This window comes from Phodopus roborovskii, unplaced genomic scaffold (assembly GCF_943737965.1).
Source record: "Phodopus roborovskii unplaced genomic scaffold, PHOROB, whole genome shotgun sequence".
In the NCBI taxonomy this organism is placed as follows: domain Eukaryota; kingdom Metazoa; phylum Chordata; class Mammalia; order Rodentia; family Cricetidae; genus Phodopus; species Phodopus roborovskii.
Window position 1 is genome coordinate 7,036,914 of NW_026126482.1, and position 13,240 is coordinate 7,050,153.

General features: G+C 51.2%; 1 protein-coding gene across 4 annotated transcripts in view; it reads left to right on the forward strand.

The window, feature by feature from the left end:
• The first annotated feature begins 3,389 nt into the window (after nt 1-3,389).
• The window catches only part of LOC127229175 (core histone macro-H2A.1), a 60,053-nt gene continuing 50,202 nt past the window's right edge, over nt 3,390-13,240 (forward strand). The window contains exons 1-2 of one of the 4 annotated variants that reach the window (XM_051194193.1): nt 3,390-3,569; nt 12,903-13,107. In XM_051194193.1, coding sequence (XP_051050150.1) covers nt 12,936-13,107 — 172 coding nt within the window. In that variant the 5' untranslated portion in view covers nt 3,390-3,569; nt 12,903-12,935. The remainder of the gene's footprint in view (nt 3,570-12,902; nt 13,108-13,240) is intronic. The other 3 variants (XM_051194194.1, XM_051194190.1, XM_051194191.1) reach the window with 3 other exon arrangements.

The window sequence follows — 13,240 nt, forward strand, 5'->3', positions numbered from 1 at the left end:
ACTGAATATAGCAACTGACTGAATACAGAAGACACCAGAACCTAGCTCCTATTAAATCAGGCATTCAAGAGGAGTTCTAAATTATAGAATGATGCCGCTCTTCTTGCTACCTTTTTGGTTAATACAATTATTGTTATAAGAGTATTGTATTATACATATGCTAATGTTTTTAAATGAACATTTTGCTGAATATTTATTTTTTTCTCAGTTTTAGTTTAGTTTCTAATGGTAATTTTTTTGTAGCAGTGTAAGGGCTTGAATGTAGTGTCATGCACTTGCTAAGTACCTTTCCTCCTCTAATACTGAACTACATCCTTAGACCTTAGTAGAGACTACACACAGAGAGAGATATTACACACACACACACACACACACACACACTCAGATATTACACACACACATATTCAGATATTACACATACATACACATACACTCAGATATTATACACACACACTCAGATATTACACACACACACACACAACTCTTTCAGGGTCTTCAGCAATTTTTAAGAGTGTCAAGGGTTTCTCAATCCAAACAGTTTGAGAGCTGTGGTTATAGGAAAACTCTCTGGTAAAATGCTCATGAAGGACCGTTAAGTTTAAAAGCAGGTGCTGAGCACTGAAGTGGAAACCATACACATTTAATACGAAGCAGGGTTAGGAAACCCATGTAACTCACAAACTGCCCCTTCCTCAGCGAGGAACACTCTTTCCCAGTGAGTGCTTGCTCACCTTTTGAGCATTTTTATCTTTCTAGTTTCCATGATGAGCACACATTTATTTTGCAATTGGAAAAAAAAAAAAAAAACCCAAAGTCGTTAGAAACTAAGAGGAGCAGCTGTGTGTCTCCCCAATCCAGTCTGGGAAGGGGTAGCTCACTGAGATAGGGGTGGGGCCCAAGGTGGAGGGAGAGATGGAGGGCAAGTGTTGTTACACCAGACAGCACAAGGGTACTACTGTATTCTTATTGCAGTCTGTGTGGATAACATACTGGGGGTACAGGGGTGGAGGTGGCACCCAGTGGCCTTTGCAGAACTGAGGGTGCCTGCCCAAGCATTCAGAGGGGGATCAAGCGACAAAGGAGGTCAGCCCCCTGGCTTCCCTCATGCCTGCTCTTAGCATCTTGAATGCTTTGTTTGGAATTTGAAGCATCTTCATTCCCTCAGTTTTCCACGATGGCAAATCTTGGTTATATCTCCATTGCCAGTTGGAATAGAGTAAGAAGCATCCAGATTAGTAAACCATATCTTTGGAAGGAGTAACTAAGAAGGGAGATCTGCCATGAGTCTGGGTGGCACCGGGCACGGTAATGTGAGCTGCCCCAGCATGCACTCCCCGCCTGGATGTTCTGGAATTGTGAGTTGGGATTAATCTTCCCTAATTTGCTCCTTTTGAGTATCTGTTCACAATAGGACCATTTGAAGACTTTCCCTTGACAGGAGTGTGCTAGGTAGTTCTCTGCTCACACAAAAGCACCTAGAGAAGTGTTTGGCTGGTTTCACTGGCTGAGGCACTCAGAAGGTTGAGACCCATGGCTACAGGGGCTCACAAAATGAGTTTGTCTCAAGCCTCAGGATTTTAGACTTGAACTTTTGAACAATATTGGAATATTAAGACCATGGAGACCCTCGCCTTTTGTATTCTGAGATGACCCAGAGCCTTTAGCACCCAGGGGCAGATATTATGGCTCAAGTATGAAATGCCCACCCTTACCAGCTCACTATGGAAATCCTGGTCTTTAGCTGGCTTCACTACTTGAGGACTTTTGTGAGTCCGACTGGGAGGGATTGGGTTACAGAGGGCTCATCACTGGAGTGTATCTGGTCCTGGTACCCTCCTTCTGCTCTCTGGTTGCCATGAGATGAGTGGCCTCTGTTCTGTGCTCTCCCACTCTGGTGTCCCATTTCATTAGAGCCATGGACTATGGGTTGAAACCTGAAATGTAGTTTAGGTTTTTTTTTTTTTTTTTTTTTTAAATCTTCTTTAAATTGTTCCTCTCAGGTATTTGTTACAATGACAGAAAGTCTGACTAATATGTTTCCCCATCATTTTCTAGACTCCATTTTCATAGTCTGGTCCATAGTAGTTTCAGACATGCTCCTGCCTCAGAGCCTCAGGCTCCTCTACGGTAACCCCATGGTTTGCTCGCTACCTTCTTTTCCTCCAGGCCTTTCCTTAAATGTTTCTTTCTTACTGAGCCAGCTCTTTAAAATAACAATTAGATGTACTTATTTTTTTCTGTGTGTGAGTGTTCTCCTCTAGTGTGTGTGTGTGTGTGTGTGCACCACGTGGTGCCTAGTGCCCATGGATGTCAGAAGAGAGCACTGGATCCCCCGATTGGATTTATCAGGACCCCATAAGTGCTGAGAACAGAACCCTGGTCCTCTGCAAGAGCATGGAGTGCTGTTAAACACTGAGCCACCTCTCCAGCCCCAAGACTGCCTCTTGAACACCCTGTCTTACCTTTCCTATTAATTTCCCCACCCTATTTCATCCCAGAATCTACACCTTGTCATACACGACTTCTTTGTCTCTTGCGTTTCTTTCCCCACCAGACTGCAAACTCTAGGAGGGTAGGGAGTTTTTGCCTGTGGTATTCACAACTTTCCTATCCAATACCCAAATGTATGCAGGGTGAAAAGTATGTTCTAAGCATTTACTTGAAATAATGAATGCATGGAGTACAGGTATTAGTGCTTAGTGTGGCTTTAAAGTTATGCGCAAGGGGTGGAGAGCTGGCTCTCAGCTGCTAAAACCCAAATGCCTGCTGCTATCTCAGTGCTGCCTGGGCCTGGGCGAGAGCCTTTGGGTCTGCAAATAGACTTTGCTATCCCTTTTCTGGCTGTCTCCTTCCCATCCTTAATAAATGTGTAATAAAAGTGTCACTGCTTATACCAGTAAATCCCCACTCAGAGCCAACAGACGTTTGCTTAGTGGCGGTAGCCAACCGATCCCACGGACAAAGCAAGACCAGACTTTGAGGCCAGCTGGGAAGGACCCTTTGAATTCGGAGAGTTGAGATGCAGCCGACGATCTTGGGGCAGGGAGCGGCTCGAACAGGGCTGGCTTGAGCCGCAGGGAGCTTGCAATGGCCAGGGAGAAAATTATACTATATCCTCGGTCTTTGTGGACGACGCTCCCGTGCGGCGCAAGCAGAAGCACAGGCTGAGACGCGCCCTGGACAAGCATCTTCCTGAGGCTCCGGCGCGCGCACCGATGCCTGGGGCCAGGGCGGGCCGCCAGGCCTGGGTGCAGCCGCGGCTGGAGCGGTGGACGTCCGGGGCCCCGCGCAGGCCCGGGGTCAAGGCCGGGGCGCCGGGTAGCGCGGGGAGGGGTGGCCGGACGCGCGAGGCCGGGAAGGGATGTGACGAGCGGCGCGCTGTGCATTGTGGGAATCCCGGGGCCGCCGCGAGTGGTTCCAGTTCACTGGTTCCAGCGGAGCCGGGCGGAGGGCGCGAGCGCGGGACGCGCGGGCGGGAAGCGAGGAGGCGTGGGCGGGCCGGCAGGAGTGCGGAGCGCACCGGCGCGAGCGGCCGACAGGGCTCGGGCCCCACACCTTGCAGCCGCCCGGTAAGTGCCGCGCGGGCCTCGGAGCCGCAGGCGGCCGGTCCGCACCGTCTGGGCCCCGCGCGCCCTCCCGCGCCGTGCGCAGCGGCCCTGCCTGGCGTCCGGGACAGCTCGGCCGGTTGCCCTCGGTCCTCGGGCTGCGCGGAGCCCGCCGAGGCCCTGCCCGGGCAGCGCGCGGGTCCGGGTGGTTTTGTTCGGAAAGCAAACCCGGAAACCAACTTCTCTCGGAGACGCACCCCTGACCCCGCCGGGGCGCTTTGTGGGAGAGGGGTGATCGGGTCCCTCCCCCGGAGATAGAGCCAGAGCTGATGCGGGCCCGAGGACGCCGAGGCCCGGCGGCCCCGTGACCGGCCCGTGCGCCCGGGCCCGGAGCTGCTGTCCTCGGAGTTGCACTTGGTCGCGCGCCGCCGGCCCGCGCGTGTTCTCCTGGGCACAATAAGTGGGGCGCGAGCCTCGGGCTGTTGTGTGGCCGGCTGGAGGGGACCCGCCGCGAGGCCTGGCTAGGGGAGGCCCGGGGACCACTCGCGGACCGAATCCCAGGCCCTGGAGGGCTGCAGAGGAGCCATGGGAGCCCCGCTGCTCGCGCTCGCCTTTTGTTTGCTTTGTGGTGGGGAGGTGTTATTTTAAGGTGACTCCGGAAGGCTGTAGGCTCCACGCGCGCAGGGGGACAGCCGAGAAGAGTCTCTGGGGGTGGGGTGAGTGGACACGGAAGGCTGAGGATGCTGCCGGCTGGGTCACCTGACAACAGGTGTGCAAGATGACGAGCCCTGTCTCCACTCCCTCCCAGGCCGCCGATAACACTGCTGAGCAGCGGATCCCTTGAAAGAGTCCTTTAGAAGAATCGTAGGGACCTGTTTCCTGAGTTTGAAGTGAGTGACTTTTGAAGAAGCAGTTGAGACAGACCTTGGCTCCAACAATTAAGATCATTCTGAAGTCTTTGTAAGATTTTAACGATCCAATAAACAGCTGAGAAGAATAGACAATTAGAGGGCTTCTCCTGCCCACTTTCCTCCTTGCTGACACCTCTGTGGTTTGAGGTTTTACTGTTAAAAAGAGAGGAAGTGTTTTGTTTCTAGACTCTGCTGCAGGGAGCCCCAGCTTGGAGCAGTTTCATGCTGGAGCGGCAGACTCACGGGCAAACTAGGGCTGAGTCTACTAACCCTTCTGCCACCTTTAGGCTCCTGCTGTGCAGTCACCACAGATGTCACTGGCTCTGAAATGGACACTTTGTGCCTACTACCGGGCATGAATACACCCTGTCCTGTCCACGATTGAGCAGCGGCAAGCCAGCTTACACACACCTTCTGACTTTTTTCAATTTGCGGGCTTCCCCTTAAGGATAATGAAACTTTAATGAGACTTTAGACTCTTCCCCTGCCTCGTTTTGCTGTGAGAGGGCCATAGTTTTCATTTGTTGCTGTTAATGTTGGTCCCTAGGTAAGGCATGGGGGAGGGGTAGGTGGAAGTTGTTTATAGCAGGTGCTAACTTGCTATGAGGCAGGGAGAGCTCACATTGTAGTACACTGAGAATTGTCTAGAAATCCAGGCGATAACCTCCTCTCTGGCTTGCTTTTTACCAAGTAGGCCAGCGTCGTCGGGGAGTGGTACAGTTCAGTCTGCTTTTCCTTGAATCCTAGAAAGAGCCATTCTTTGCTCCCCAGTGACAAGCTTGGGGTTGATGACGCCCCGAGTTGATTAAAGACTTACCTAAATAAATGAACTGGAAAACCCAGAGAGCCTCTGTGTGGTGCTCAGAGATTTGCAGTAGGCTTTGGTTCCTGGTGGGCTTTTCAGAGCCCACCCTTGGCACATGGCACTGGAAGAAGTGAGGGTAGGCCTCATCGGTGGCTATGGGCAGTGAGTCCTGCCTCAGCTCTTCTGGGTACACTGGAATGGATCACTCTTCATTCCAGAGAGGCCTATGACTTGCTGGCTGAGAGCAACCCTGCCTGGTTGGTGTCTTGCAGTTACTAGTATGTCCCAAGCATCTGCTCTGGGTTAGGTAATGGGGACATAGTCATGAACAAGAAATGCCCAGGCCCTGCCCTGGAGAACTGACTGTAGGAGAGGCAAACGGGAGCGGCTCTCAGGAGACCAGTGGAGGAGAGACAGGCGTGTTAGTGGGATTGAACTCTAGCTGGCCTGGAAAGATCAAGGGGAAGTTTCTGGACAAAGGAGGACAGGTGGGCAAGCGTTTAAGGCCTGAAAAAACCACATGTGCAGATTGCAGAGGACAACTGTGGAGGATCTGGGAGGTACAGCCAGAGGTGCAGGATGGCAGAATCTAGGGTCAGCCGAGGACAGGGGACAGGCAGGCAGAATCATAAGGCATTCTCGTCAGAGCTCCAGTTGATCCTAAGAGCAGTCAGGACCCACCAAGGGCAGGAGAGGGGAGCAGTGCTCAGACAGCCTCATTCTTAGCCGGGACACCTGTTCAGCAGGTATCCAGAAGCCTCCAGACACTTGGCTGACTGAGTTCTTGCCCTCTTAAGGTCGCATTTTCTTCTAGTGATTTTTTGGAGGAGCTGTCTTAGAATTGAGGACAGCCTTTAGCAGGGAGAGGAGGCAAGCGGCAGCTTTGTCCTTGCAATGCAGGACTGCTCCCTTTGTAGAAGCACACTGTAGTGCATATTTAAGGGTGAAGCTTCAGGCTCCAGCTATTTCCTGCTTCTGAATGACACTTGTGTTTGGGGTTTGCCTTTTCCTGACCACTAGACGCTGGACACGTGAGCAACATACATATACTGGGACCTCCTTTGATTGCTGACGGTTCACTTTGTGATTTGGTATTTGATGAATGGAGAGAGATTTTCCTGATTGACTAAGATACAGGGACTGTTCTCTGTTCGGAACCAATTGGAGTGCAGCTTGGGTTGTGCAGCAGCCACGTGCCTCTGGGGACAGGACAACAGTGCCACTGTTAATATCCTGGCAGGAGAGGAGTAAACAGGAGGGCGCTGCAGACAGGACAGCTGTCCTGCCCTTCAGAATGGAGCACCTCTGCTTTGCCTTCATGGTCAGCGTTGACAGGACAGTGGCGTGCACGAGGATACAGCGTCTGTTCAACTGCAGGGGATGCAGCAGGTGGCCCTCATTGATAGTGTCTTGATTCCTCCATGCCTAGGACTGGGACTCATGTTATCTGACACAACTCCCTAGTAGTTCTAACCAGTAACTTCAATCAGAGTCAGTACACATGTATTTGTAGCTTAGGTAATGAAGGCTTCGGAATTGACCATCCCACCTTTTGAGAACCCTGATTAGTTACAGGCCCAGCCTGCAACCTGCAGGCTGCATGCATCCTAGGGTAGTATGAATACGGTCCAGAGCTTTGTAGGTGCCACTTGCTATGGCTCTGTGTCTTAGAGGTGTGAAGAAGATTAACACTTTCCTCTGGCTGGTATTAGCCACAATAGTGCTTAGGAGAAAGGTAAACAGGGTCAAAGATTGTCACAGTCATAACCTTTTGTGGGACTTAGCCATCAGGTCATGTTTCCTTCCTGGAACTCCCCAGGTGGCATGGACTCCCTGACCTGTGAGGCTCTCAACTTCCACAGCGACTTGACAGATGGGTCTTGACCCAAAGAAAGCTCCTGATGCCCCACTGACTGTGGCTGAGTCCTTGGCCTTTGGGCATGCTGCTCTGTTCTCTATAAACGGGACCCCATTCACTGTAACAGCAACTAAACAACCACAGAGCAGACAGCAAGCAGGCTACAGTGGTGAACAGAGGAAATTGATTTGGAGCACCAAGACAGCTAAGAAAACAGGTGTTGATACAGTGTATCTAGTGTTGAGGATGGATATCATATATCCTGAACAGGTTGGAAGGGAGGATGGAAAAGCATTCGAAGAGAACATGGAATTGAAAGGAATCAATATAGTAGAAGGAGCTGGCAGAGGGGAATTATTATATAAGGATTTATCATTTATTGCTGGGTCCCTGGAACTACAGCAAGAAGAAGGGAGTAAGTCAGCCAGGGTGCTTTCGTTGCTCGGAGTAAGAAAAGGTTGGAGAAAGAAAGATGTACAGAACTGTGTGCCTTAGAACTGACCTCGCCGGGCTGTCAGCAGCAGAAAGCTCGGCCACAGCAGGCTGCATGCAGCCTGGGGAGCTCCTTGGTGGACTTGCATCCACCATGGAAGACACTAGGCCCCACTAGGGAGGACAACAGGTGTTGGAGTCATGGAGCTGGGGGCTGAGGGTGGAGTGGGAGTGAAGGGGATGCACTGTAGGGCGGGTGCTGGGCATGCGCATGTGGCAGGTCTCTGGGTACTTCCCCTCTTTGCCCCTCCTAGTGCAAGAGGGCTTCTTGTCTTGGCCACCCCTTTCATGGAGTCCTCACCACCAGCTTTCTGGTTCCAGCTGTGCTATGAAGACAAATTGTACTCTCCTAGTCACACCTTACTTGTCAAACAGCTTGGGACTGGAGATTACCTTTTCACTCATGTCTCGTTTCTCCAGAAGTTTTTCTTTGAGTAAGCTTTGGGGTTCTGCAAACAAGGTTCACAGTTGCTGTGATTAGTGTGTAGATGAAGGAGTTGCAGAATGAGGTCATCTGTCTTGGTACTATGATGCACTGTCTGAAGCAGGCTGTTTTATAAAAGAAAAGGGTTTGGAGGTAAAAGGTTAAATGATAGCCTCCTTCCTGTGTGTGTGTGTGTGTGTGTGTGTGTGTGTGTGTGTGTGTGTGTGCGCGCGTGTGTGCGTGCACACACATATACCTTAAACTCTCTTCCTCCTCTGAAGGCACCAGGGTCCAGTCATGGGGACTCTGTGTATTGACCTTACCTAATCCTAATCACTTCCCAAAGGCACCACTGTTAATCATATTGGCAGATTAAATTTTTATCTTCTGAATACCCAGAGCTGTAGGAAGCCTCAGAGACAATTAAACCACAAATAACCCAGAGATCCCCTAGGCTAGGTGGCAGGATCCTCATGTCCTGGACTGGTGACAGCGGAGGGGTGGCAGGCATTGCAGTGGTAACTGGGTGAGTTCTTAGTGTCTTCAGAGTGTTTGGGACCCTCAGTGGATGGACCCATTTAGATGACTGAATAGGTGAGCACAGGAAGGACAGAGAAAGGGAGACAGGGAGGGAGGGAGGGAGGAGGGTGAGAGGGAGGAAGGGAGGGGCGGACTGACTCTCGTGGTAAGCAGTATGGCTGTTCTTCTGGGGCAGCAACAGTACCCTCAGAAGAGGCTGAGTGCCTGGAAAGTCATCTTGTCCATGATGTAGGACTGTCCTTCCCTCAGAGCAGGCTGCTCGTAGGACACAGATTACTCTGGGCTTGCTATTTACACCGTGGCTTCAGAGTCAGCTTTCAGACTGGCTTGTCATATGGTCTCTATCACAGCCCCTTGAGTTCTGACTGATGGATCGTGATCAATAGTGGTGGGCTCACTTTCAGCCCTGGCCCCCAAAAGTCTGTGTGCTATCCTCCATGATGTTTCCTCTTCCACGGCAACAGTGCGAAGCAGGCATTCAAGGTGGCAGAATCAGAGGTAGGAGGGTCCAAATCTGTGAGTCACAGAGATGTGACTACCAGCCGTTGAAACCTTTTTTGAACTGCTATTTGCTTTTCTGCTGCTATCTTAAGCTGTCTGAGGCTAGGTAACTTTACAAAAAAGTTTACTTAGCTCATAGTATTGAAGGTTCTTGAGTATGGTGCCAGCCTCAGCTTAGCTGGGATGAGACCCTCCTGGCACATACTACATGGGGCATTGTTATGAGTGTTTTTTCCCCTGGCCGATCTGGTCTCACTGCCATGCCAGCCCCAAATAATACACTGAGACGCTGTATCTGATATAATGCTGTTGGCCAGGTACTAGTTTCTTATCTGCTGGCTCTGTCTTAAATATTAACCCATTTCTATTAATTTAAGTATTTATTTCAATGTGGTCTTACCTTACCGGAGAGAGGGGCTGGCGTTCTTTCTCTCCATCTTCCATCTTGGATCTCCTCCCTACTACTTCCTCTTCCTCCTTGTCTCCTAGTCCCGCCTATCTTGCTTTCCCATTGGCCAACAGTGCTTTATTCATTAACCAATGCGAGAAACATATTTACAGAATGACATCTCCCATCAGGGCGTGAGCATGATCATATAGTGAGAGGAAGACACTGGTCCACTTCTTAAAGTTGACACCCTTATCACCAAAGTGGACACTAATCTGACACTGAGTCCTTGGGAGGTCATCATATCTAAGCCATAGCAGGAATTTTTATGAGTAAGAAGTAAGTTGTAGGGAATTAGCTAATGACAGCTTAGTATCAGTGCTCTGACCAGGGCAAGTGCCTGTCTAAGGCTTGTCCTGCAAGGACTTGCTGTTTCTTGTCTTATGTCTACTGTGTCTTGGTTAACAGCTGAGCAGTGGCTCAGTGTCAGCCCCTTTCTCACACACTCAACCAATTCCCACCAATACGTGAAGGTCCTTCCTGCCATCATCTCTGACTGACAGGTGGAAACAAAGGTTCAAGGGCTAAGTCACTTACTTGACCAAGGCTACTGTGGTAGTAGAGCCATATTAGAAACAGGCAGGTTGATGTGGAACATCTTACTATAGATCACGGTGCCCAATAGCCTCTTCTCCATGGCCACCCCCCCCACACACACACACACACTGGAGCTAAGCTGCAGCTCCCCATACCCCTGAGACCTCAGAGCAGGCAGGACCTGGCACACACAGACTTCTCTGGAGACCACAGGTAGTAAGTAATTGGATGCTGAGAACCCCCCCCCCCCAGGCACTGCTGGATGTAAGGAGGCTCAGAACTTTGAGTTCCTTTGTAGCTTGGGTTGCTGTAGATAGAAATGCAGCAAGAACACAAGAGTTTAAACAGAGCCACGGCAACACAGCTCCGTTTCGGGAACAAAGAGGCTGCTGTATTAGTGAAGGCCCTGGCACACAATGCCATATGGGGATGTTTCTCACCAGCATGGCGGCTTTGGGGATCCATGATGAGCCACCTGCAGTGGTTGGCATGCAGTCACTTGCATTCAGCTGAATTGGGCACATATACTTACGCATACACAGACTGACACAAGGCTGTGGGAACACAGAGCAGTGGTCTTTCTGGCTGTGGCCAGGGCCAAGGAGGGTCTGTGTGAACCTCTGTTCAGCAGGCTGTCAGGAGAGCAAAGGGCATCCAGGTGGGAGACACAGCATGACGGATGGGTTCAGGGTGCCAGAGGTGGCCGAGGGCTCTTGCTGTGGGAATAGCTGTAGGAATAGGTAAGGGTGGGACTTCAGAGCGCAAGGAGATGGGGAGGAGGCAGGAGTAGCTCTGGTGTCTGGAGAAAGCCTGCTGTGGAATCCAGTGAGAGGTAAGAATCTGCATCAGGGCGGGGAGGGGCACAGGTGGGGGGTGAGGGTTGCAGATGGGTTGAGCAGAGCTGCTAGGACTTGGGGGCTGAGGAGTCTAGCAGGAAGTAGGGCCACACTTAACTCATGCTTGGGTTGTATGGTGCACAGTATTGCCAGCGATGGGCCCTGGAGACCCAGAGGACATTAAGGTGACTGTAGGACTGATAACTGGGCCTTTGCCATAGGGGTCTGGTAGCCAGATACACACTGACAGGCACAGAGTGTCACTAGCTTTTTGGCATAAAGACTGTTGGCTACTGTCAGAGAAGGACTTGACAGGTCCTGGTACTTACGGCCTCCTGTGAACACTGCGGTCCACAGAGGCAGCCCAGATACACCTGTAAGTCTTCTGGCATGTCATAAAGGGGCGGAGCTTCTGGCAGTCATCCCTGGCCACAGGCTGCTCCTGCTGGGAGAGGGGAGAGACTGGTAGTAAAAGCTCTGTAAACCTTGGGTTGTTGGTCTGTGAAACATTTTTGCCAAGCCGAAGAGTGTAGGAATCAGTGACAACTGTCCCTGAAACCAGATACATGTTTGTCACCCACACTGCATGCTCAGTGAGCCCAGGCACCTGTGTGCATGGTGTGTCCTAGACCAGTGTGACCACAGAGAGTCCCTACATTGCTTCAGAAGAGTTCTGACCCTCCATCACCCCAAACCTTAAGACTCTGCCTTGGATCTGACACAGTGCAGGGCTCCTGGCAGAGGCTGGAGTTGTGCCACATGCCCAGGACGCCCTCACAGCTGTGTCTCTGGCAGGCAGATGTTAGGGTGGACCACAGACCCCATGATAAAGTTGAGTGTCAGAATGACAAGAACTACTTGCCCTGGGGTCTTCACGCTCATTAGAACTGGAAGGCTCACACATCATGGAGGCTTACCTTAGTGTCTTAGCGTATGGGAGTCCATCAGGGAGAATCCAGAGTCACCCAGTGTCTCTCACAGGTGTCCCTCACAACCCATCTTTAGTACCTCACACTGGCTTCACACTCCAGTTTTATATTTGTTACAGTTATAATTTATTGACTACAGGGTTATTAATCATCTCTCCCCCCACCACTTTGGGAGGGCAGGGACCGCATCTGGCCAGCAAAGTCCCCTGTAGTGGACACTTGTGGGAGCATTTGCTGTCCTACAAGTGCAGTCAGTTTCAGCCCTCCATCCACATGCAGCCCTGTAGGAGAAGCAGGAACCGGGGCCCGTCATTCCTGTGGCATGAAGCTCACTGACCTAGTGTGATTGATGAGACTGACTGGCCTACAGGGTAGAGCATAGGAGGAGAGCCGGTACGGGAAGGAGAACTTGGCGGATGCCTGTGACCGCGTTGTTAACGCTGGACGAGCAGTCATGACAGGAACTGAGGAGCATCCTCTGGGCTGAGGACTGTGTCGGGGGTGTGGGTAGGAGCTAGAGACACCCCTTCACCAAGGCAGCCCCAGCGAACTGCATGTGCTCTGGAGGCCTCTTTCAGCTGTCACCTGTGGTACCCGGCTGTCATAGGTCAGGGTCCTAGGGGAGATGCACAACTTTCATTGTGGAATCCAGCCTCTTGGCTTTGTGTCCTTGTTCTGGGTGAAGACCATAGGTTTCTTTTCCTCTTACTTGTCCCTCTTACTACAGATTTGTTATTCCAGTCTCAAGGGCATAAAAATACAACCATTAAAGAGGTGTAGAACATAATAGGAAATCTGTTGTTTTTATTATTTTTACACCATGAGGCATAAAGGCAACACACTTAAGAGCAGTCACTGCCCATATAACATTTAAATGGAAGTGACCGACAGGATTGGTGTCACAGGGTAAAACGTACAAAACTGTACTGTCTCTTTACCAGGCTCAGACATTGGGCTGAGCATCCGCCTGTTATGACTGTCACTTGTTTCCACCAGGAGACCACAGTGCCTGGAAGGGGGCCAGTGAGCTGTCCCCAGTGGCCCTGACTATGTCTGTATGCCCCTTGCCTTCACAGTGAACTTGCTGATCTGCTTCTGGGGCCACCACCATGTCGAGCCGTGGTGGGAAGAAGAAATCTACCAAGACCTCTCGGTCAGCCAAGGCAGGAGTCATCTTCCCCGTGGGCCGGATGCTGCGGTACATCAAGAAAGGCCACCCAAAATACCGGATCGGCGTGGGGGCACCTGTGTACATGGCTGCCGTCCTGGAATACCTGACAGGTGAGTGTTCCCAGGCCAGCTGCTGTGGCACCGTGGGGTGGGCCTGGCGGATCTGGGAGCTTTGCAGAGACTTGCAGGGTCTTTTTACTACCTAAAGAAACTTCACCAAATAGAACTAGAATCTTTTTTATTT